This window comes from Pleurodeles waltl, chromosome 11 (genome assembly GCF_031143425.1).
Source record: "Pleurodeles waltl isolate 20211129_DDA chromosome 11, aPleWal1.hap1.20221129, whole genome shotgun sequence".
Classification (NCBI taxonomy): domain Eukaryota; kingdom Metazoa; phylum Chordata; class Amphibia; order Caudata; family Salamandridae; genus Pleurodeles; species Pleurodeles waltl.
In genome coordinates, this window is record NC_090450.1 from 417,731,313 (window position 1) to 417,753,270 (window position 21,958).

Here is a 21,958-nt window from a genome sequence, read left to right on the forward strand (position 1 = left end):
GGCCTTTTACACTGTAACCTTGACGAATAATTTCCAGGGCTTCCACCAACCATTCCCTATGGCTCCATTAAATTCAATGTGTCTTTTACCCGTACTCGTCAAAAGTCATCATTTACCAGTGATATCACTAAAGCACTGTTCCTGTACCCTACTTACCAAAGCCATCTTGCCAGCCAAAAGCAGCTGAGTCTCATTGTGAAGAGCTTTTACATTATTCACCATTTCTAACACCAGACTGCAGCTCATATCCTGTAATGAAATAAAGTAAATGTCAAATCACATAGAACAAGGAACTCACCAATGGAAATCAGTGAATACAAACATTTTGCAAAAGGATGCACTGGAGAAAGGTTCACAATAACTGCGCAGTAAGTTTGTAAAGTCAAATAAAGAGGAGTCAAGACCTGCAAGAAGGGATGAGAAGAATAAGGCATAGAAGAAGTAGAAACACAAAGCCAGGAGTCATGAAGAAAAAAACAGTTATTGAAATTGCTTACTTCTATGCTCTTGGATTTAGCATAGACCTTGTCCATGGACTTTGAGCTGGCATTAACTGCATGAGCAAGCTCCTGCTCCATGTCTTGGTGAGATTTAGCAATATCCCGAATGCTAGTCAGAGAAACAAAGGAGAATCAGACAAGGACCATGAACATTCCCTTTCAGCTTTAAGTGAACTTCTTTTTTAACACTGAAGAGCAATACAAATAACCAATGACATCACAAATCCAGTACTGGTATAACACCAAGTCAATTACTGTCAATATGAAGAAAATAACCCACCAGAAAGGAAGCAAACCTGTATGGGGTGGGAAAGAAATTCTTATGGGCAAAGGGTGTTATTCAATTGCTCTAGTAACTGGCCTAGATCGCTGAAGAATCCTTCCATCTGCAAACAATTTAAACTCTACATAAAGAGCTGTACATCAGCGCTAAATATAGATTCTTGTCATCCTAAGCAAGTCTCTATGTAATGCCAAACAAGTAGGGGAGCTTTCCTATCAAGCAGAAACTTTATATCAACTTCAAAGAGCCCTATGAGCCCTTATGATCTCCTTCACAGCTCTAAATTGCTGGGTCAGCAGATGTATGACATTACAGGAAAGAAAAGCTAAGGGACTCAAAATCTCAATTATATACACTTCCCAGTTCTGAAATTCTGATTGAATATATGCAATGAAAATTAAGATTACTCCGTTTTGTATGTGGATGGGTAGATTATAGAGAGGGTCAACTGGAGAAATAAGTTACAAACCAGGAATAAATAATACTGTGTCCTAGTTGACATACCCCCATTAAACCATATTCAGGGTAAGCCACAGAAGACAACATTATTAGCGAGTTCACCCTGGCGCTTGACCCCCCACACATTTCCTAGTTGGGAGACAAGGGAAGGTAGAACGCTTGGGAACATCTTTGTGGGTGGCACCATTAAGTCCTTTGAACAATGCAAGACAGATTTAATCTATCTGAATCAACATGTCTGCATTACTATCCAATGCACCACTGGGTATTATACCAACCCAATATTCAAGGGGCCACTCAAGGCTACACTCCCTTTGAAAAGCTAGTCAGGGCTTATAACGGTTCAAGGGGCCTTAACTCCCACACTTACTGGGTACTTCAGCACTCTATGCCCTCCCCCACACTCACTTCTACCAAATTCACTTGCAGAATAGCACCACAGAGGGCATTTTGTCCAAGCAGAGGGAGACTCTCTGGAGCAACATCCCCAAGTTGTACAGAAGCATATCCCAAAAGGAGACAGCGTTTTAGTGTATGGGTCAGAGGTACTACACAATGACCAGTCTTCACACAATTTATTTTACTATATCCCCCCTCTGCTGGTGCTGCATAATGAAAAGAGGGGACTTTTGCCATATTTGGTGGTCCTGCACACTCATAACCAGGTAGTGGAAAAAAACTTTGAGGCATATCAAGGGCGTAGTGAGATACCCGATTACCAACCCACACACTTATGCTGGGCATTCGGACTCTCTCTTTCCAAGCAATGACGCACGCTGACTGGAGCTTCATCAGTTCTATGCTGAGTGCTGCAGGGCAGCTTATAGTGCTGGTAAGGAAAAAGGCCGTTGATCCCCCAAGTTACCCTTTGGTTTCAACGTCTCTGGTATTTGATGGCGATTAAACAGCTTTCACTCATTGTGGCTTACACTGACACCAAATTTTTGTGCACCTGGCGACCATTACTTGACTACCTTACCAGCATTGAGTTCACTTGCTTCACCTCACCAAAACCTAAAGTGCTACAGCTTTTCAAATAAACAGCCCATTTGCAGTTGAGACTATATCAGCACTGCCCGCTGCACTAATGGGCACTAACCACACTAGTCCCTCACTGTTCATGGGGCATCCTCATACACTGTTACGCGGAGGTCCTCCTGCTCTGGCGGTACCCACTGAACTGACACTGCAGAATTTTGTTATTTCCCTGTTTCATTGGTTCGCTACATGTGCTATCGCTGGGGACATCTCTGTGTGGAGGGTCCTCCACATTTTCCCTTCCGAAATATTACTGTGAGGTGGCATTTGGGCCTTAAGTGTGACTGCTGTGCAATGCCATGCTTGGTGAACACCAGAGATCTTTCTTTGAGGACCTGTCGTGTCATGTTTCTTTTATAAACTTTCAATAAAAAGATTTCAAGCAACAAAAAAACAAAAAAACGTTATTGATGTATCGAAACCAGGGGGTGGAGGGTGACTAAATTCAACATTACACCAGTAAACAGATTTGCCTATGCAGTAGGAAAAAAATAAATCTGCCTGTAGACTTTTAAAAATGTAAAATATGTATCTGGCAACATTATTATGGGGAAAGTATGGCCGAATTTAGATCAAAAGTGGGTGGACGCCACGGTAGTAAACCTCCTGAGGTCTATGCATGAACATCTCGCTGCAAAGGTTAGATGTTGGGTAAGGGGAACTGCACAGAACCGTTTCTTGTATCAAAGAGTTTACATCAGGAATAATTTAGAATAATGCCAACTGTTGCACACTGGCTATGACTCAACCAAAAATGGTAATTGTGTTAACCCTGTTATATCCAGTTGATGCAGTGTTGCTCTCCCAATCTCAGAGGTAGCTTCGGCGATTTATCAATCGTCATATCACATGTATGGATTCACTGCACGTGTACAACAATATAAATAAATCCTAACTAATGTGTCAGTCCACAGAAAGAACCACACTAAAAAGTGTACATGGGCTCGGAAATTGTGGAACAGGTGAAAGTCTTCCCATATTTAGAAGTTTGTTTTAATATCTTCTAAAATAGTCACAAATGGATAAGTTACTTACTTTCGGTAATTCCTTACCTTAGAATTTCCCAAGGCATCAGTCTGGATCCAGAGATTTTTCTCGAACCATAACCCTGCGCACCGTTAGGTGGTGTCGATCAGCTCCGTATCTGTTGTTGGTGTCGTCTACCCTGGAAATTATGTTGCGGATCCTCTATATGTGCCACCTTGGCATGCTGACCTCAGTTTCCTTTCACAACATTCCACGACAGAAGTGCAGAGCTATGAAGAACAATGACCACTGGTATGTCAAAACTAAGGCCCTGAAAGGGGAGACCCTGTCCATGGAAATCCGTTTGCAGAGCGTGGAGGATGAGTGAGGCACTACGGAATCTGCAACTAGATATTGTCTCTACCAGATAAGGTGTTACTGAAGGTAAGTAACTTGTCCATCTGCTAGAGACATCTAGTTGCAGATTCCTTACCTTAGAATAGGTACCCAAGCAATACCGTCCCCGGCGGTGGGTCTACGAACTAAAATCATAACAGGAAGTCATGCTTTGCTGAATGGGCAAAGTGCCCGTCCCTAGGAACCTGACTGCCCAGGCAGTAGTGTCTTGTAACGTGTGGAGATGCCCACAATGCCGTCTGACAGATGTCGAGGACTGGAACTTCGCATGAAAATGAAGAGGTTGCAGCTTTAGCTCTTGTAGAATGAGCATGTAAGTCCTCAGTGGGTTGCTCCTTAGCCAGTGCCTGTAGGAGGCGGGCTCAGTATATGGTTTACACCTATAGATGATGCACTCTGCACTGAGTCTAGGCAACCCTTGGTGATAGTGAAAGTGGTTCCTGATAACCAAAGCCCTCGAGGGATAGCTGTGGAGAGCAGCTAAGGCTTATCTGGGAAAGAGTAAAGCAAGTGCAATAACCACAAACTCAGTCAGTGATTTACACACGAGAAAGAACCACACAGAATTTTAGAAAAATAGAGTATTCTTTATTAACACACAGGCACTAAACTAACTTTGGGTATTTTATCCTAACCGGAGATATGCACACACAAAATATACTTAGAAACAGGAAGGTAAAAACATAAAATAATATGGACCCCTAAGGGGGGAGCCAAACCATATACAAAAAAAGGTGGATAAGAACAGTCCAACCAGGCAAGACTAATACTCAAGGATCCTAAAGACCATGGAAATACTAGAACACCAGAGGTTTTTCCAGAAGCCCGGATGCAGAGGTGTTATTCACTGTTGGTGTTCATAGGATAACATGGGATAGTCGCCATTGCAAAAAGGTTGGAGAGGACCCTGAGGAAACCCGTTGGAGTAAGGAAGGTTCAAGAGTGTCCCCACACGCGGATGCCCGGAGAAGTAGAGTACCTGCAACAGGGAGCCCAGGTGCAAAGGGGTGAAGTTGTGTCTGAACGTCCTGTTAAGTCAATGAGGAAATCGGCTGTCCAGCTGTTACAGTGACCCGTGGACCAGGTCAGTGGGGGTTCAGGTACGCTACTCTGCTGGACTGACCAGTCAGATGCTCCAAGAGTCCTCTGCTTATCTTATTTCCAGGGCTCTGGGCACCTCCCTAGGGGAGGAGCTGGACATGGGGGCGGTCACTCCCCTGTCCTTTCTGCGCTTTCTTGCCAGAGTGGGAGCAGGGGCTCCTGCACTGGATAAAACCAGTTTATGCAAGGAGTGTACCAAATGTGCCCTTTAAAGCAGTCTGATGGCGCTCAGGAGCAACCCCATCCTAGCCCAAAGATATCTATTTCAAAAGTAGAGGTGGTAACACCTCTGCTTCAAAGGAAATCCTTTGTTCTGCCTTCCCCTCAGCAGCAGGAGGGTAGAACACTATTTGGGGTTGGCGGCAACACTGGCTTGCACGCAGACCCTGCAAGGCTGCACAAGTAGACGTGGGGGATCCTCTAAGGAACCTCCAAAGTACATGGTATTATGCAACTAACAATGGGAACTGATGCAGCTGCATGATTCTAACATGTCTGATACCAAACATGACTAGGTTTGGTAAAGCCATTATATAGTTGGGCATCTCATGATGACCAGTGTCCACTACATACCTTACATTGGCGTCCCCACACTTACAAAGCCCATCAAATGGAGGCTGGAGTTTGTAGGGGTATGTACCTCTGCTCATGCAGTGGTAACCTCACACTTAGAACCAAGCACCCTACAGTTGGACTGAAGGGTCTCCCTTAAGGGTGACTTACAGCAGGGTCACAGTGCAGTGACCGGGCTATAAGGTAAACCTTGTTTCTGGGGGGAAGGTGCATGCACCATTTCACACAGGCTGCAATGTCAGGCCTGTAGACACACTTTGCATAGGCTCCCAAGTGTAGCATAATACATGCTGCAGCTCATGGGGGACCCCTGGAGTACCAATGCCCTGGGTACTTAAGTAGCATATACTAGGGATGTACAGGGGTACACCACTATGCCAATTGTGGGGTGTAAGAAGTACTGATCAACCAAATTTAGAGAAGACAACACTGGCTCTGGCGGCCTGGTTAGCAGGATCCCAGTATACTACAGTCAAAACACACTGACACCAGGCAAAACGTGGGGGCAACCATGTCGGAAGGCATTCCTACTATGCATAGCACACTTTAATGTAGATTACGACCAGTGCTTAATTTGTAAGTAAAAACGTGCTGGTGCCCAAATCTCTCCCCCAAAACATGCAGCTGCTGCAATTAAATGAACAAGCATGGAATACTGAGGCATGGTAATCCTGAAGCCATCTCGGACCTCTTTAATCCATTTCCATAATTCCCTGTCCCTTCAGCTCTCTAGCAGCTTTCTGCTTTCTCCCTTTGTGACACAGAAAATGCTTGCAGCAGCAAAATAAGTACCAGCCCTCAAAAATAAGTGCCAGTACCCACCTTGGAAACCACTGGCTCAAATTAAACACTGATTACAACTCATCTAGAGGTGGTTCTTTTCTGCACTGCCTGACCTTTCTTCGCACCCACATAACCAACTAAGTGTTGATCATTCACCAGGAATTCTTTCGTATGATCAAGATAGAATGACAATGCTCTTTTTGGGTCCAGGCGGTGGAGTATCTCCTCTTCCCTAGAAAGATGTGGGGATGTGTAAAAAGTAGGCAAGGTGACAGATTGGCCTACATGAAAGGGCATAACCTCTTTTAGCAAAAAGGAAGTTCTAGTGCAAAACACCACTTTGTCAGGATAGATGGAAAGATAGTTGGACTTAGATGACAATGCCTGCAGCTAGGAAGGTTGCTTTAAAAGATGCCTGAGAGGACAACTGTGGAGAGGCTTGAAAGAGGTGCACATCAGAAATGTCAAAACCAAGAATGGGGATAAAGAAAAGAGGTGTGTAAGACAATTGAGGAATCTATTTACAATGGGAGACTTAAACAAGAAAGGTTGATCAGGCAACCATAAAAAAGCAGAGATAGCAGCCAGATAACCTTTGAGTGTGCCCATAGCAGAACCCTGCTGGGCCCGAGAAAGGGTAAACAATAGGACCTCAGGAAAAAGGGTCAGAAAGGTTGTCAACAGAGTAACCAGTGCACCAAGCCATAAACATATTCCAAGAACAGGTGTATACCTTTTTTGGTGGAGAGATGCCTGGGTCCCAAGATTACATTACAGATTGCGTGTGTAAGGTAAAGAAATGTCAACTGCCACCACTCAATCTCCACTCAAGAAGAAGGTGTAACCGTGTGGGTGTGGAGGAACCACTCCAGACTGCGTTATAGGTTTAAAACAAAGGATTTTTATTGAAGTTATGGTATATATCGGAATTCAGGTAGGTTTTATTTCAGTCTTTACGAAGCTGGGCTTTAATTGGTGGGATGTTCTTGAGGTCCGTTCCTTACTCGTTTTTCTCTCTCTCTTGTTCACAGGACTTTCCCCCGGGAAGCGCATGTGGAGAAAAAAAGAACAAGAGCTGTAAGTGATCTTTTAATGATATCTCTTTTCTTATACAAGGTCGTTATGTTTCCTGTCTTTCTGTTTTGACAATATTACATTACTCTCCTTATCACAGGTTAGCCCGTACTTGTCTTCTGTTTTCATACTATTCTGATTCCTAATCTTTCTTGTCTTTCTGTTTTCCCTTAGTATTCAGCAGTTTCTGTGCTTGGGCTTCGGCGGGCTTTTAAATGGCAATGGTGGTCTACGGTGCCTGTCGGTAAGTTTCGTGTTTCGCCCTGCTCCTCGCTTGTTTTTCCCCTTTTCCCTTCCTGTTACTCTAGTGCTCGTGCCTTCCCGTTTCTTCGGTGATTGTCTATTCCCTCCTCCCTTTTTCCCCGTGTTACCCTTTTCACTCCACTCCTTTCTCTCTCTCTCTCTCTCTCTCTCTCTTATTTACAGTCACTCAGGGACGTAGTCCCACGCACCTGAATGGCCACGCTTCTCCTGGAGCGTGGCGGGATGCTGCATTTCGGCCTCCCAGTCGCCTGAAACAGGGACTTCTCGGAATCGCCTCCCAGTTCCTCTTCCGATACCCAGACGGTACCTTCGGTGCTGGTTCACAGTCGAGCTCTGCTCCTCGGCTCTCTCCTTTCCACCTCTCAACGCTGAAAGTGCTGACTCTGGTATATTTGACCGGCTGGCTTCCCACCGCTGCGGAACGATTGACCAATCACAGGCAGCATGACCAGGAAGCTTCGGAGCAACAGGGGCAGAGTCAGCACAAGTGATAGCCATGTGCGGGCTCGCAGGCTCTAGCCCGTCACATACACTCCCCCTAGGGATAACGGGAAAGGAAATCTGCTGCCACCATGTGTTTCCCAGGCAGATGTTGGATTCGAAAGGAGAATGGCTGTAAGGAAAGGAACCAGAGGAGAACACGGGCATTAGTGTCCTTATGATGGGCAAGCCATGTGAGAGGCGCGTGATCAGTGATCAGGGTAAAAGTTCTGGCCGATAAGTAATATCTGAGAGATTCAATTGCCCACTTAATCGCCAAACATTCCTTCTCTATAGCCGGATAATGACATTCCCGTGGTAGAAGCTTCCTGCTGATGTACAACACTGGGTGGAGGGAATCATCAGCCTGCTGTTGGGATAACACTGCCCCAAGCCCTACGTCGGAGTCATCAGTCAATAACACGAAAGGTTTATCAAAATCAGGACAACACAGCACGGGTTCCGAAGTGAGAGCGGCCTTTAGTTGCTCAAAACTACGTAATGCAGGCATAGAGGGGGGACCAAGAGTGTTGGGACAGGAGTTTTTCAGTAGATTAGTAAGAGGTTCTGCAATGGTGGAGAAATGAGGGATAAATCGCCGATAATAGCCAATCAAACCCAGGAAAGCTCTAATATCTTTCTTTCTCTTGGGAAATTCCATTTTTGAAATGGCCTCTACTTTTTCGACCTGAGGACTAATTCTACCATTCCCCACAATATAGCCCAGGTACTTGATACTAGTCTGTCCGAGTTTACATTTGTCAGGATTGGCAGTTAAGTTGGCTTTTCGTAAAGCATGCAATATGGTCCCTAGATATGTCATGTGCTCCTCCCAGGTCTTGCTGTATATAACAATGTCATCGAGATAGGCAGCAGCATATTGCTGAAAGGGACGTAGGATTTCATCCATGAGCCTCTGGAAAGTGGCAGGGAGCCCCATGGAAACCAAAAGGAAGGACAGTAAAGTGATATAAACCCGAGGGGGTGGCAAATGCTGTTTTTTCTTTATCTCCTTTCTTAAGGGTATCTGACAATAACCCTTTGTGAGATCTAAGGTGGATAGGTATGTGGCTTGGCCTAATCTCTCAATCAGTTTGTCTATTCTAGGCATGGGATAAGCATCAAAATAGGTTAAGTTGTTGACACCCCTATAATCTACACAAAACCGTGTACTGCCATCGGGCTTGGGTACCAATACTACTGGAGAGCACCAGGGACTGGTTGACGGTTCTATGATACCCGCTGCCAACATAGTTTGGACCTCTCCTTCAATTATCTTTTGCTTTGCTTCAGGGATGCGGTATGGCCTCTGTCGTGAGACAGTATTTTGTTTCAAACGGATGGGGTGTTGGACTAGGGTAGTTCGACCCGGATATCTAGAGAAGACATCTTGATTTTGCTGTACTAACTGGGTTAGTTGATTATGATACCCTTTTGTAAGATCAGGATTGATCCATGGGTTTACCTGGTTGGACCGATCCTGGGAAGTTATCTTGGGATATCGTCTGGAATCTCCGAGTTGATAAAGTGAACGGAGTTGTCTTCTGTGGGTTCTAGCCATTTCTTCAGTAAATTGATATGATATATCTGCTCCCTACCGCTCCCTTGGGGAAGGGCCAGCTTATATGTGGTGTGGTTGATCTGAGCTATCACTTCAAACGGTCCCTGCCATTTGGCCAAAAGCTTATTGTCAGAGCTAGGGAGCAAGACTAGAGCTTTGTCTCCTACTGATAAAGTGCGAACAGCACTCCGGATATCGTATCTTTGTTTCTGCTTATCTTGTGCTTCCTGTAAGGCCGTATGGGCTTCTTCCCATACTGTATGTAGATTGTCTCTTAACTGCCTGGTGTAGGTTAAGAGGTCTTTTACTTCCTCTTCTGTATCCTCCCACTGTTCAACTAACATGTCTAACAGGGTGCGTGGCTGTCGTCCGAATAACATTTCAAACGGACTATGACCCAATGACGCTTGTACAAGTGTACGGATAGCATATAAAACCAATGGTAGTTTCTTTTCCCAGTCTTTCCCAGCTTCCGATATACTTTTTCTGAGTAATGATTTAATGGTTTTATTGTATCTTTCTACTAGCCCGTCTGTTTGCGGATGATAGACTGAGGTACGGATTTGTCTCACCCCTAGAAGTCGACCTACTTCTGCCATTAATCTGGACATAAACGGAGTCCCTTGATCTGTCAAGATCTCTTTCGGAAAACCTACTCTGGAAAAGAACTCTATCATAGCCTGAGCGATAACTTTAGTATGTGTACTGGGAAGGGGTATAGGCCTCGGGATATCGCGTCGCATAGTCCACCAAAACTAACACATTGGGGGTTATTCTAACTTTGGAGGAGGTGTTAATTCGTCCCAAAAGTGACGGAAAAGTGACAGATTTACCACCAGCCGTATTACGAGTCCATTATATCCTATGGAACTCGTAATACGGCTGGTGGTATATCCGTCACTTTACCGTCACTTTTGGGACGGATTAGCACTCCTCCAAAGTTAGAATAACCCCCATACTGTCTTCCCCGAGTTGAAGGGGCAAGGGGCCCGATAAGGTCCATTCCCACCCGGGTAAAAGGAATGTCAATAATGGGAAGTGGCTGAAGGGGAACGGTTTTTGTGGAGAGGGGTTGTATAACTGACATTTGGAACACTCAGAGCAATGCTTACGTATCTCGCCATAAACCCCGGGCCAATAAAATCGTCGCAGTACCGCTTCTTCCGTTTTCTCCCTTCCTAAGTGTCCTTCCCCATTATCCCCATGTGCCAGCTGCAACACTTGTTGACGGTGACTTTTAGGTAGTACTAATTGTAGGTCATTTCCTATGGTGGGCGCGGGGTTTCTATATAGGAGATTATTATGAACCAAGAATCGGGGACCTACCCCTGGTGCTGTTCCGGACTCGGCCTGCTGCCAGGCATATTTTAAGGTAGGATCCTCATTTTGATTTTGTCGAAACTCTCCGGTGATTGTGCAAACCTTCCCCATACCAATGGACTCTTTGGGGGTCGGGCAGTTCGGCATATAAGAGCGTCGTTGTTCTCTTTTTTGTCTTTTGCTGAGGGCAATTCGTACTTGTTTGGGTTCATCCGGGTCCATTACTCTTGGTGCTTCCCGCCACCATTCCCTCAGAAGGTGCTCTTGTCCTGCTTTTTCCAACAAGGAGGGAAAATCCTCATAATCTGTCCCGAGGATTATATCCTCATCGAGGCTGGGGAGCACCCCTACCCAGAGGGTTTCACTCTGTTCTTTCCATTTCAATTCTATGGTCGCAAGTGGGTAAAACCGTTGATCCCCATGTACAGAAAGTAATGAGAACCTGTGACTCTGGTTCCACCTGTCCTGGCATTATTAAATCATCCCTGATCACGCTCTGGCTACATCCAGAATCGATTAGAGCTATCCTTTCTACTTCATTGATGAGGAGAGGGAGGGTATATTTGGGTTTCTTCCCTCCAGCCCAGAACACTCTTTCCTTGGTCAGGCCTATCTCCATAGGTTCGTCTGTTTCTTTCTTTTGAGGGCAATGCCGGGCAATATGGCCCCACTCTGAACAGTGATAACACTGGAGTCCATGACTGGTATATCCAGAGGGACCCAGGCCAGCTGGTTGTGATCGGTCAGTTCCAGAATTTCCTACAGAAGGCGGCAGATGTAATCTAGGTATGGCTGGACGGGCTGGGGTTGGTGGGGTCCGACTAGCATTAGCCCTAAAATCCGTGCCTCTATGATAAGCACAGGCAAGCTCTATGGCGGTTTCATTTGTGAGTCCAGGATGTTGCCGTACCCAGTTCCGGGTGGTAGGGGGAAGAGCATCTAAGTATTGTTCCAAGACTATAATGTCAATATTTCTTCTCTTGTGTTCTCTGTTGGAAGTAGCCACCTTCCGGCTGCATGTTGGACTCGATAATACAAAGTACGGGGGTTCTCCTGTTGCTGCCATTTCATGTGTCTAAACTTGGTACGATAACTCTCACTGTCCAAACCTACTCTCTCCAGAAGGGCTTTCTTAAGATCTTTGTATGGAAGAGTGCCACTGGGGTTAACAGCTTGATATGTTGCTTGTAAATGGCCGGTGAGAAGGGGGGCGATATATTGGCCCCATTTATCCTCTGGCCAGTTAGCAGTACTGGCCACCCTCTCAAAGTTGTTGAAAAAAGAATCAGGGTCTTCCTGTTTTTGATAGCGTTGCAACACACTACTTGGTACTGTGGGGTGTACTTTTGTATGAGCGATGGTATCGGTAAGTTTACCCAAGGCAGTCTCATGTACGAGTTGATTATTGGCCATAATCGTTGCCTGACTCTTAAGAGCTGTTTGCAGTGCCTCTCGTTCCTCTTTAGCTTCTTTCATTTGTTGTTCCCACATTATCTGGAGATGCCTCTGCCCTTCTGCCAACTGAGCGATTATGTCTGCCATTGTTGCCTTTTCCTCCATGATGTCGGTGTCTCCACAAATCCCACTTCTGACACCACTTGTAACCGTGTGGGTGTGGAGGAACCACTCCAGACTGCGTTATAGGTTTAAAACAAAGGATTTTTATTGAAGTTATGGTATATATCGGAATTCAGGTAGGTTTTATTTCAGTCTTTGCGAAGCTGGGCTTTAATTGGTGGGATGTTCTTGAGGTCCGTTCCTTACTCGTCTTTCTCTCTCTCTTGTTCACAGGACTTTCCCCCGGGAAGCGCATGTGGAGAGAAAAAGAACAAGAGCTGTAAGTGATCTTTTAATGATATCTCTTTTCTTATACAAGGTCGTTATGTTTCCTGTCTTTCTGTTTTGACAATATTACATTACTCTCCTTATCTCAGGTTAGCCCGTACTTGTCTTCTGTTTTCATACTATTCTGATTCCTAATCTTTCTTGTCTTTCTGTTTTCCCTTAGTATTCAGCAGTTTCTGTGCTTGGGCTTCGGCGGGCTTTTAAATGGCAATGGTGGTCTACGGTGCCTGTCGGTGAGTTTCGTGTTTCTCCCTGCTCCTCGCTTGTTTTTCCCCTTTTTCCTTCCTGTTACCCTAGTGCTCGTGCCTTCCCGTTTCTTCGGTGATTGTCTATTCCCTCCTCCCTTTTTCCCCGTGTTACCCTTTTCACTCCACTCCTTTCTCTCTCTCTCTTATTTACAGTCACTCAGGGAAGTAGTCCCACGCACCTGAATGGCCACGCTTCTCCTGGAGCATGGCGGGATGCTGCATTTTGGCCTCCCGGTCGCCTGGAGCAGGGTCTTCTCGGAATCGCCTCCCAGTTCCTCTTCCGATACCAGGACGGTACCTTCGGTGCTGGTTCACAGTCGAGCTCTGCTCCTCGTCTCTCTCCTTTCCACCTCTCAACGCTGAAAGTGTTGACTCTGGTATATTTAACCGGCTGGCTTCCCGCCGCTGCGGAACGATTGACCAATCACAGACAGCATGACCAGGAAGCTTCGGAGAAACAGGGGCAGAGTCAGCACAAGTGATAGCCATGTTCGGGTGCGCAGGCTCTAGGCTGTCATAGAAGGATACTGGACAGGTTTGGGTGGAGAACCCTCTTCTGCGACAGAAGATCCTCCCGAAGAAGCAGTCTAATTGGAAGATCGACGGCCATGCTCAGTAGCTCGCGACACCAGACTCTGTGCCCAGTCTGGAGCCATAAGGATTACTTGGGCCCAGTCGTTCTCGATCTTCTTGAGAACTCAGGGCAGAAGCGTATGGGCGGAAAGGCCCCAGGCCTGAGTTCCACTTGAGACAAAAAGCGTCGATGAGCGGCTGCCACAGTGGAAACTTCAAACACACAATACTGCTGACGTGTATTCTCTGTGGAGGCAAACAGATCTAACCAAGGCTCTACCAACTGCTGAAAGAGACCTTGTGCCATCTCCCGATGGATACGCCATTTGTGATCGACTAAGCACTGTCAGCTGAGTTCAATCCCTCTGACTTCCAGAGAGCCCATCAGACGTTGAACCACCAGGGAAATGCCCTGTTGTTTCAGCCACATCCAAAGGTCAGAGCCTCTTGACTAAGGATCCACGACACCACCCCACCCTGCTTATTGCGGTACCATATGGCAGTGGTGTTGTCCATGAACACTGCACTACCTTCCCTTTAAGAGATGGAAAAAATGATTTCAATGCTAGTCTGACTGACCGGAGCTCCAACAGCTGGATGTGGAGTCTGGACTCCGCTGGAGACCAGACACCTCTGATCTCCGCTTCTCCCAGATGTCTGCCCCATCCCAGCAGTGAAGAATCTGTCACTGCTATCAGATCGGATTGGGGAAGAGAGAGGGATCTGCTTTTGACCCAATTGCGGTTTGTTAGCCACCACTGCAAATCCTGTAGTGTTTTTTCAGAGATTTGGACTATGTCGTAGAGATTCCCCTGATGCTGCACCCACTGGAACTTCAGGTCCCAGTGTAGACCCTGCATATTCCATCTGACATGCGTCACCCGCAGGATGCAGGAGGCCATGAGGCCCAGCAGCTTCAGAATCATTCTCATCGAAATCAAGGATACAGGGTGAATCATCTGTATCATAGCCTGAATATTCCAGACTCAGCGCTCTGGAGGATAAGCCCGAAACAGCACTGTGTCCAGAACAGCTCTGATGAAAGGGAACGTCTGAGAGGGAGTCAGTGTAGGAGGCTGTCCTGGTTTGTAGTGGGTACTTAAGGTACTTACACCTTATACCAGGTTCAGTTATCCCTTATTAGTGAAATGAAAACAGTGTCTAGAAGCCAGGCTCCCTAGGGATAGTGTGGATGAGCAGCCAAGGCCTAAATCAGAGACGTGCAAAGCTCATGCAATACCACTGTAGTCACACAGTACTCAAACACATGAAATAATATACTCAGTGTTACAAAAATAAAGGTACTTTATTTTGGTGACACAAATGCCAAAAATACCATAAAGACTATACTCCCTTAGGAGGTAAGTAATACACAAATTATATACACTAGTAAGCAGAAATAGCTGTAAAAACAGTTAGAAAACTGCAAATAGTGAAAATCACAATAGATAAAAATGGGCCTAGGGCAGAGATCTTTAAACTTTTTGATGCCAGGACCCCCTCTCAAAAGTTTTTTAGGCATAAGGACCCAGTCCTGACACACATTTCTAGAACCTGGTACTCCACATCATCGACAATCATAAACGTCCCCAATTCCCACTGCAAATAATTTTTTAATTTTGTATTTATTAATGCATTTTGAACGTACAACAAAAAAAAGCTCCTCTTCCATAACAGCATTAGCACCCAAGAAACCCCGACTCAAGTGTGACAAAATTCGTTAATGTTACAACAAAATAGACCGCAATGAGCAAAATTTAGGGGTCACGAACAATAACTGTCGGCATTCGAGGAGCAAGAACAAGTACAACCAACATAAATATAGCAAGGCGGCCGGAACGGGCAAGTCGGCACTGGCAAACATCCCACAGCTTGCATCTTCTCACAAGCAGGGCGGCACAAACCATTCCCCAAATGCATGCCAATTGAATCTAGCACATATCACTCAGTAAGCAATCTCCAAATAGGCACGCAGAGGTGCCCAAATATCTCGCGGCCTAGAACCCTCAGGTGCTAACTCCCAGAAGGTCTCCAACTGTTCTCGACAAAAAGCAGCATCACGCAACCAACCAATCAAATCTTTTTTAAGGTGAGGAAATAATGTGAAACGGTGTTTAGCAAAACAAAGGTCAGTGAGTGTGGGGGCGTGGTCAAGGGTGTGGCTAAAAACAAAGGTCATAATTTATGAGGAATTGGCATGGGGCAGCGCCGCAAGTCTTCTTGCTACACTGCCCCACGCCAATACAAAAGGGCAGGAATGCACCGTATTTATGAAATACAGTGCATTCATGCCCTTTTCCCCTGCGCTGGCGCACAAATTGCTGCCTAGCGCCAAAGTAGGCAGGGTTGTTTTTGTGCAGGAAGGGGCACCTTCCTGAACAAAAACAATCCTGAATGGTATTTTCCTCTTTCCATGTGTGCAGCAGAATGCAACACACATGGAAAGAGGAAAAAATTAAGAGAAATGAAAACATTTCTCCTCATTCTGCCTGCGTAAGGTTTTGGCACTGCTCCAGTTTGTGATTTTGTAAATCCGGGCAGCGTCAAAATCCAAGGGTGTTGTGTGGGAACACCCACTGCAACGCTCATAGAACGCGTCCTTGACACAGAGTAAGGCAACGCAGTGGCTTTTGCTGCTTTGATGTTCTCCATATCTATGAGGCCATGCAAAGCCGCGTAGGTGGCTGTGCGATGCCTCATAGGTAAGACTGAGAGGCTTGTGCCGCCGGAGCATCAATAAAAGTGATGCTCTGGTGGTGCAAGTCCCTCATAAATATGCCCCAAAATAATCTGTACTTTTTTTAAAAGTCTTTCACTGTCAGGTAGCTACATATAAAATAACAGGCAGCTCAAAGGAAAAATAAATACAAGAAAGTGGTTACTCATTGGGAAATGCACTGTAGTGCATTATGAAACCTCTATTAGTTAATGCACTGCAGAGGTCTTTGTGTAACCAGTCACAGAATTCAATCTTGGTTGTTGCAGTGGAGAATAGTGACTTGTGTATTTTTAGTGCCACAAGGCCTGTGACAGAAAGCACTGTGAAAATGTAAGTCATTATTTTATATTTGTATTACACAAGGTATAAGATAGGCCACAAAAAAATGCACAAAAAGTTTAAAGATAAAATTTCCAAAATGTAGATTTAAGTAATACCAGACCTTATGTAATCATTTTTTTATAGCTGTCCCTTCAGCACCTCCTCAGGGGTAGTAAGCACTACGGGGCAGGTATATGAAAAGTGGGGCTGCACTTAGTGCAACAGTGCTTTTCTTGTGCCCCCTAAAGCCACAGCGTAGCGCCGTATTTAAAATACGGAGCACCATGGTGGTAGTCAGGGGGACTAGTGTCATAATTTTTTATGCTAGTCCGGTGTTTTGCAGGATTAGCGTAAAAAATTATGACACTAATCCTGAAAAGCACCCAGAGGCCCATTGTAATCAATGGGAGCCTCTTTTTAATGCCTGCACTTAGCAGGCGTTAAATGCCGATACAAATGGCGCTAAGGAATCTTATAGATTCCTTTGTGCTATTTTTATGGCCCCCCTAGTGCCGGAATGCCCCCCTTGCATACATTATGCCTGGTGCAGGCATAATGTGGCACAAGGGGTTACAAAGTGGTGCAATGCAAGCATCGCGCCACTTTGTAAATGTGACGCAGCTTTTTTCCCCTTCCAACGCCACATTAACGTAAAAAAAATGATGCTAATGTGGCATTGGAACGGCGCAAGGCTAGCATAAATCTGGCCCTATGTATATACAATCACAATTAAAAGCACATACTTCACTGCCCAGTTGTTAACTCTTTGCACTACCACTTAAAGAGAACAAATCTTTGTCATCACAAAGCTTTAAGTGATTCGATCAATTAAAGCCAGAACCGGCTCCAAAGCATTCTTTACATTTGTCTATTTTATCATTTACATTTGCAGATCAATTCCTAACTCACATTTGCATTTCATTCAGGAAGCAGGCACATGGCTTCTTTAGCTGTCTGTGCAGCTCCCTTTCACAGCACAGGAAACTCAATTAAAGTTAACGATCGCCTCGGGGAATGCGCGACCCCCTTTCAAGGGCTCCACGGCCCCCCTGAGGGTCGCGACCCACAGATTGAAGACCTCTGGCCTAGGGGGAACACAAACCATTTACTAAGAAAGTGGAATGCGAAAGTCGGTTTCCCACCTAGGCAACTGTAGTGTGTAGAGGGGTGCTGGAAGTATTAGAAAACACCACAGGTAAGTAATAGAACCCACCCCAGAGCACAGGAAAATAAGAGTAAATCACCGTAACTTTCCTAGGACACACAAGAACACAAGAAAGAGGATTATGCAAGAACCAGAAGAGACTGCAAAAAAACACCAACAATGGATTCCTGGACCTGAAGACCTGTGGAAAAAGGGGACCAGGTCCAAGAAACACTGAAGAGTCCAGGGAGAACAGGAGCCACTGCTAACACGGATGAAGGTGCAGAAGAAGAACCACCAGTGAAAAACAACAGCCAGTACTGCACCCAAGAAGACGGATGTGGGTTCCTGGTTGGTGCAGATGATATCCCGGCCAGGATGGATCATTGCAGTCTGGTTTGAGTCATTGGATTCCGCCAACAAGCCTTGGCACACACAAAGCTCACGGTTAGCAAAAAATGGCGCAGCCCGGGACCAGGAAGGACCTGGTGGGAAACAGAGGGTGCTCTCAGCAACTCAGAGAGCCCTCAGAAGACCAGGCAGCGCGCACAGGAGTCCCACAGCAGGGGGACAAAGAAGTAGTAAAAGGAGGCCCACGCAGCACTACACAAAGGGATCTCACGCCACTGGAGAACCACGCCGGAGGGTGTGTCTCTCAGTAATGAGTGCTGGGGACCACAGCTGTATGGTGCACGAAGAACTTCGTGGAAGGATGCCAGCAAGCCCTGGCAACTGCAAAACACGCGGTGCAACAGGGTACTGTCTTGCGTGGGTTGGACAGTTGGACGTCTGGACCATTGGGACCACTTCATACCACCATAAGGGTTGCTGTATCCCCGCAATTCTTCAGGAGAGGGGACACAAGCCACCGGTCGTCACTGGAGAGGGGTGCCTGCTGAATCAGGGAAGTGACTCCTTCACTTCAAAGGAGATTCCTTTGTTCTTCGGCGCAGGCTGAAGACAGGCAGTCCTCTGAAGATGCACGATCTGGAAACAGTTGCTAGCAGGAGCTGAAGATACAATGTTGCAGAAGTCGTCTTTCCTTCTTTGTTGCAGTTTGTAGAGATCCTGGAGGGTCCAGATGCAGTTTCTTCGGTAAGAAGGTGAAGTAAAGGATGCAGAGGATTCCTGCTGGAGTCTTGCAATCGAATCTGAAGTACGACCCAAGAGAGAGACCATACATAGCTCTGGAAGAGGGATTGGTCAGCTAAACAGGCAAGCATCTATCAGAGAAGGGCTCTGACGTCACCTGCTGGCACTGGCCACTCAGATGGCTCCCAGAGTGCCCTGCCAAGATGGGAAGCCCCAGAGACACTCTGGAGGAGCTCTGAGCACCACCCCTGGGGTGGTGATGGACAGGGGAGTGGTCACTCCCCTTTCCTTTGTTCTGTTCCGTACCAGAGCAGGGACCGGGGGTCCATGGACTGGTGCAAACCAGTTTATGCAAGAAGGGCTCCAAATGTGCCCTTCAAAGCAAACCTGTGACTTGGGGAGGCTACCCCTCCCAAGCCTGTAACACCTATTTCCAAGGAGAGAGGGTGTAAAATCCCTCTCCTAAATGAAATCATTTGTTCTGCCTTCCTGGGCTTGAGCTGCTCCATCCCCAGAAGGGCAGAAACCTGTCTGGGAGGTGGCAGCAGCTGGGGCTGCCTGGAATGCCTCAGAAGGCTGTAAAGGCAGTACTGGGGGTCCTCTAAGGAGCCCCAAGAGTGCATGGAATCATACAATCAATGCTTGCAAAAGCCTTGGGGTATCATTCAAACATGTTAGATACCAAACCTGGCTATTTTCGAAGTTACTATTGTGAAGCTGTACAGAGGTAGTGACCTATGTACAGTGCACGCGTAAAATGGCATCCCTGTCAAAATTGTCCTGGATGACGTTGGGGAACCTCTGCTAGTGCAGAGGTGCCCCCACACACAGGTACTCTGCACCCAGCCTTCAGGGTTGGAAGGCCTGACATATTGGTGACTTATAAGTGACCTGGTGCAGTGTAAATGGCAGTGAAAGGGTGCATGCACCATTTCACACAGGCTGCAACGGCAGTCCTGTAGAAGCCTTTGCATGGGCTTCCTAAGGGTTGCAAAAGAAATGCTGCAGCCCATAGGGATCCCATGGAACTCCAGTGCCTGGGTTCCTGGGTAGAATATACTAGGGACTTATAAGGAGTGCCAATATGCCAATTGTGGGTGAAATACTGGGTTACTCTGTATGCAGTGACACAATTTAGAGGAGAGCATAAGCACCGGGGTCCTAGTTAGCAGGATCCCAATGACCCAGTCAAACATATTGACATCAGGCAGAAATTGGGGGGTAACATGCCAAAAAGAGGGTACTTTCTTACAGTCAGGTGTGACGTTTATAGTGAACCCCAGCGAATGCCATAGCCTGTAGGCAGGAGATGACAGCCTGGGGCGAGCCCCGCCTTCAAAAGCCAGTCATCGAGGTAGGGGAAGACTGAAACCTCTGATTTGAGCAGGTGAGCTGTGATCCCCGCCATCACCTTGGTGAACACCCGAGGGGCACCGAAAAGGCTTAAGGGGAGCACTGCAAACTGAAAGTGTAGGAGGCTGGCTCAGTTTGTGGTGTACACTTAGGGTGTGACACCCTGTACTGAGTCCAGGCAACCCTTAGTGATCGTGTTTAGGTGTCCAGATAGCAAAAGCTCTCTAGGAGTAGCTAAAGCGAGCAGGTGATGCTTATCCAGGAGGAACGCTAAGCACTTGCTGTAGGAAAGTCCCCCTTTTGGAATGGTCACCCCCCAAACCTTTTGCCTGAAATCTGATGCTAACCTGACTTGTGTGCTGAGATCCTGCTAATGAGGCCCAAGCACCTGTGTTCCTTCCCTAAACTGTACCATTGCTTCCACGATGGGCACACCCCTGGCACACAGCTAAGCCCCTTGTAAAAGGTACCAGTGGTACCAAGGGACCTGTTGCCAGGGAGGATCTCTAAGGAAAGCAGCATGTATTCTGCCACCCTAAGGGACCTCTCACCAAACACACACACACTGTCACTAAAGATTGTGTGTGTTGGTGGAGAGAAAGGGGTAAAATGGACATGGCATCCTTCTCCGGGTGCCATTCCCACAAACCACTGTCTGTGGCATAGGTAAGTCATCACTCTAGCAGGGTTTACAGCCCTAAGACAGGGTACACAATACCACAGGTGAGGGCATAGCTGCATGAGCAATATGCCCCTACAGTATCCAAGTCTATTCTTAGACCCTGTAAGTGCAGTGTAGCCATGTTGATTACATGGGCTAGGAGTCTGTCATTATGAACTCCACAACTCCATGATGTCTTCACTGAATGCTGGGAAGTTTGGTATCAAACTTCTCAGCTCAATAAACCCACACTAATGCCAGTGTTGGATTTATTGTAAAACGAACACAGAGGGCATCTTAGAGACGCCCCCTGAAATTCACCCAACTCACTAGTATGTGGCTGACATGTCTATGCCAGCCTGCTACCACCAGATGAGTTTCTGATCCCCATGGGGTGAGTGTTTTTGGTTCTCAGGAGGAAAGGGCAAAGCCTGCTCTGGGTGGAGGTGCTTCACATCTCCTCCCTGCAGGAACAGCAACACTTGGCTGTAAGCCTCAAAGGCTCCTACCTTTTGTTATGCTGACTCAGGGCATTCTAGCTAGTTGAGATGCCTGCCCCCTCGACCAGCCCCCACTTTTTGGCGGCCGGTCTGGTGGGAAGAGCTGAGGTGAACCCCTCCTGGCAGAATCCTGCATCTTGTTTTGGAGGGTGTTAGCCAATAGGGTTAGGAATGTGCCCTTCTCCCCAAAGAGAGTGGGCACAGGAAGGGTGTAACCACCCTCGGGGTCAGTAGCCATTGGCTACAGCCTCTGACCTCTGTAATGCCCCTGAATCTTGTATTTAGGGGGCACCCCTGAACCCTGCTTTTCAGATTCCTGGTGACCTGAAAGAAGAAGGCCTGAAGGGCCGCACCAGCAGAGAAGACTCCAGATGACAACTGACTTCGCCCCACCTCTACCGGCCCGTCTGCAACTTCAAGACTCCTGCTACAAAAGGGTGACAGATCCTGCAGGACCAGCGACCTCTACAAACCCCCAGAGGAGTGTCTGCCTACCCAAGGACCAAGATCTCCAGAGGACAGCAGCCCTGTCCACAAAGAAACCTCCAAGTACTCCAGACCCTTAAGGCTCTGTGAGTCCTACCCACGCTGCACCCAACGTCCACGGCTTGAGTCCAGGTAGCCCACCGGTCCACACAAGGTCTCCAGGTGATTCCAACCTCGAGTCCACCCAGGGTTGAATC

The 21,958-nt window shown here is 46.8% G+C and overlaps 1 protein-coding gene across 4 annotated transcripts in view; it reads right to left on the minus strand.

Annotated features, from left to right (window-relative positions):
• DGKD (diacylglycerol kinase delta) overlaps window positions 1-21,958 on the minus strand; it is a 1,336,482-nt gene that overhangs the window by 176,523 nt on the left and 1,138,001 nt on the right. For all 4 annotated transcript variants that reach the window (XM_069213762.1, XM_069213763.1, XM_069213760.1 and 1 more), the window contains 2 exons: window positions 498-609; window positions 157-249 (listed from right to left, as the gene is read on the minus strand). In XM_069213762.1, coding sequence (XP_069069863.1) covers window positions 157-249; window positions 498-609 — 205 coding nt within the window. The remainder of the gene's footprint in view (window positions 1-156; window positions 250-497; window positions 610-21,958) is intronic.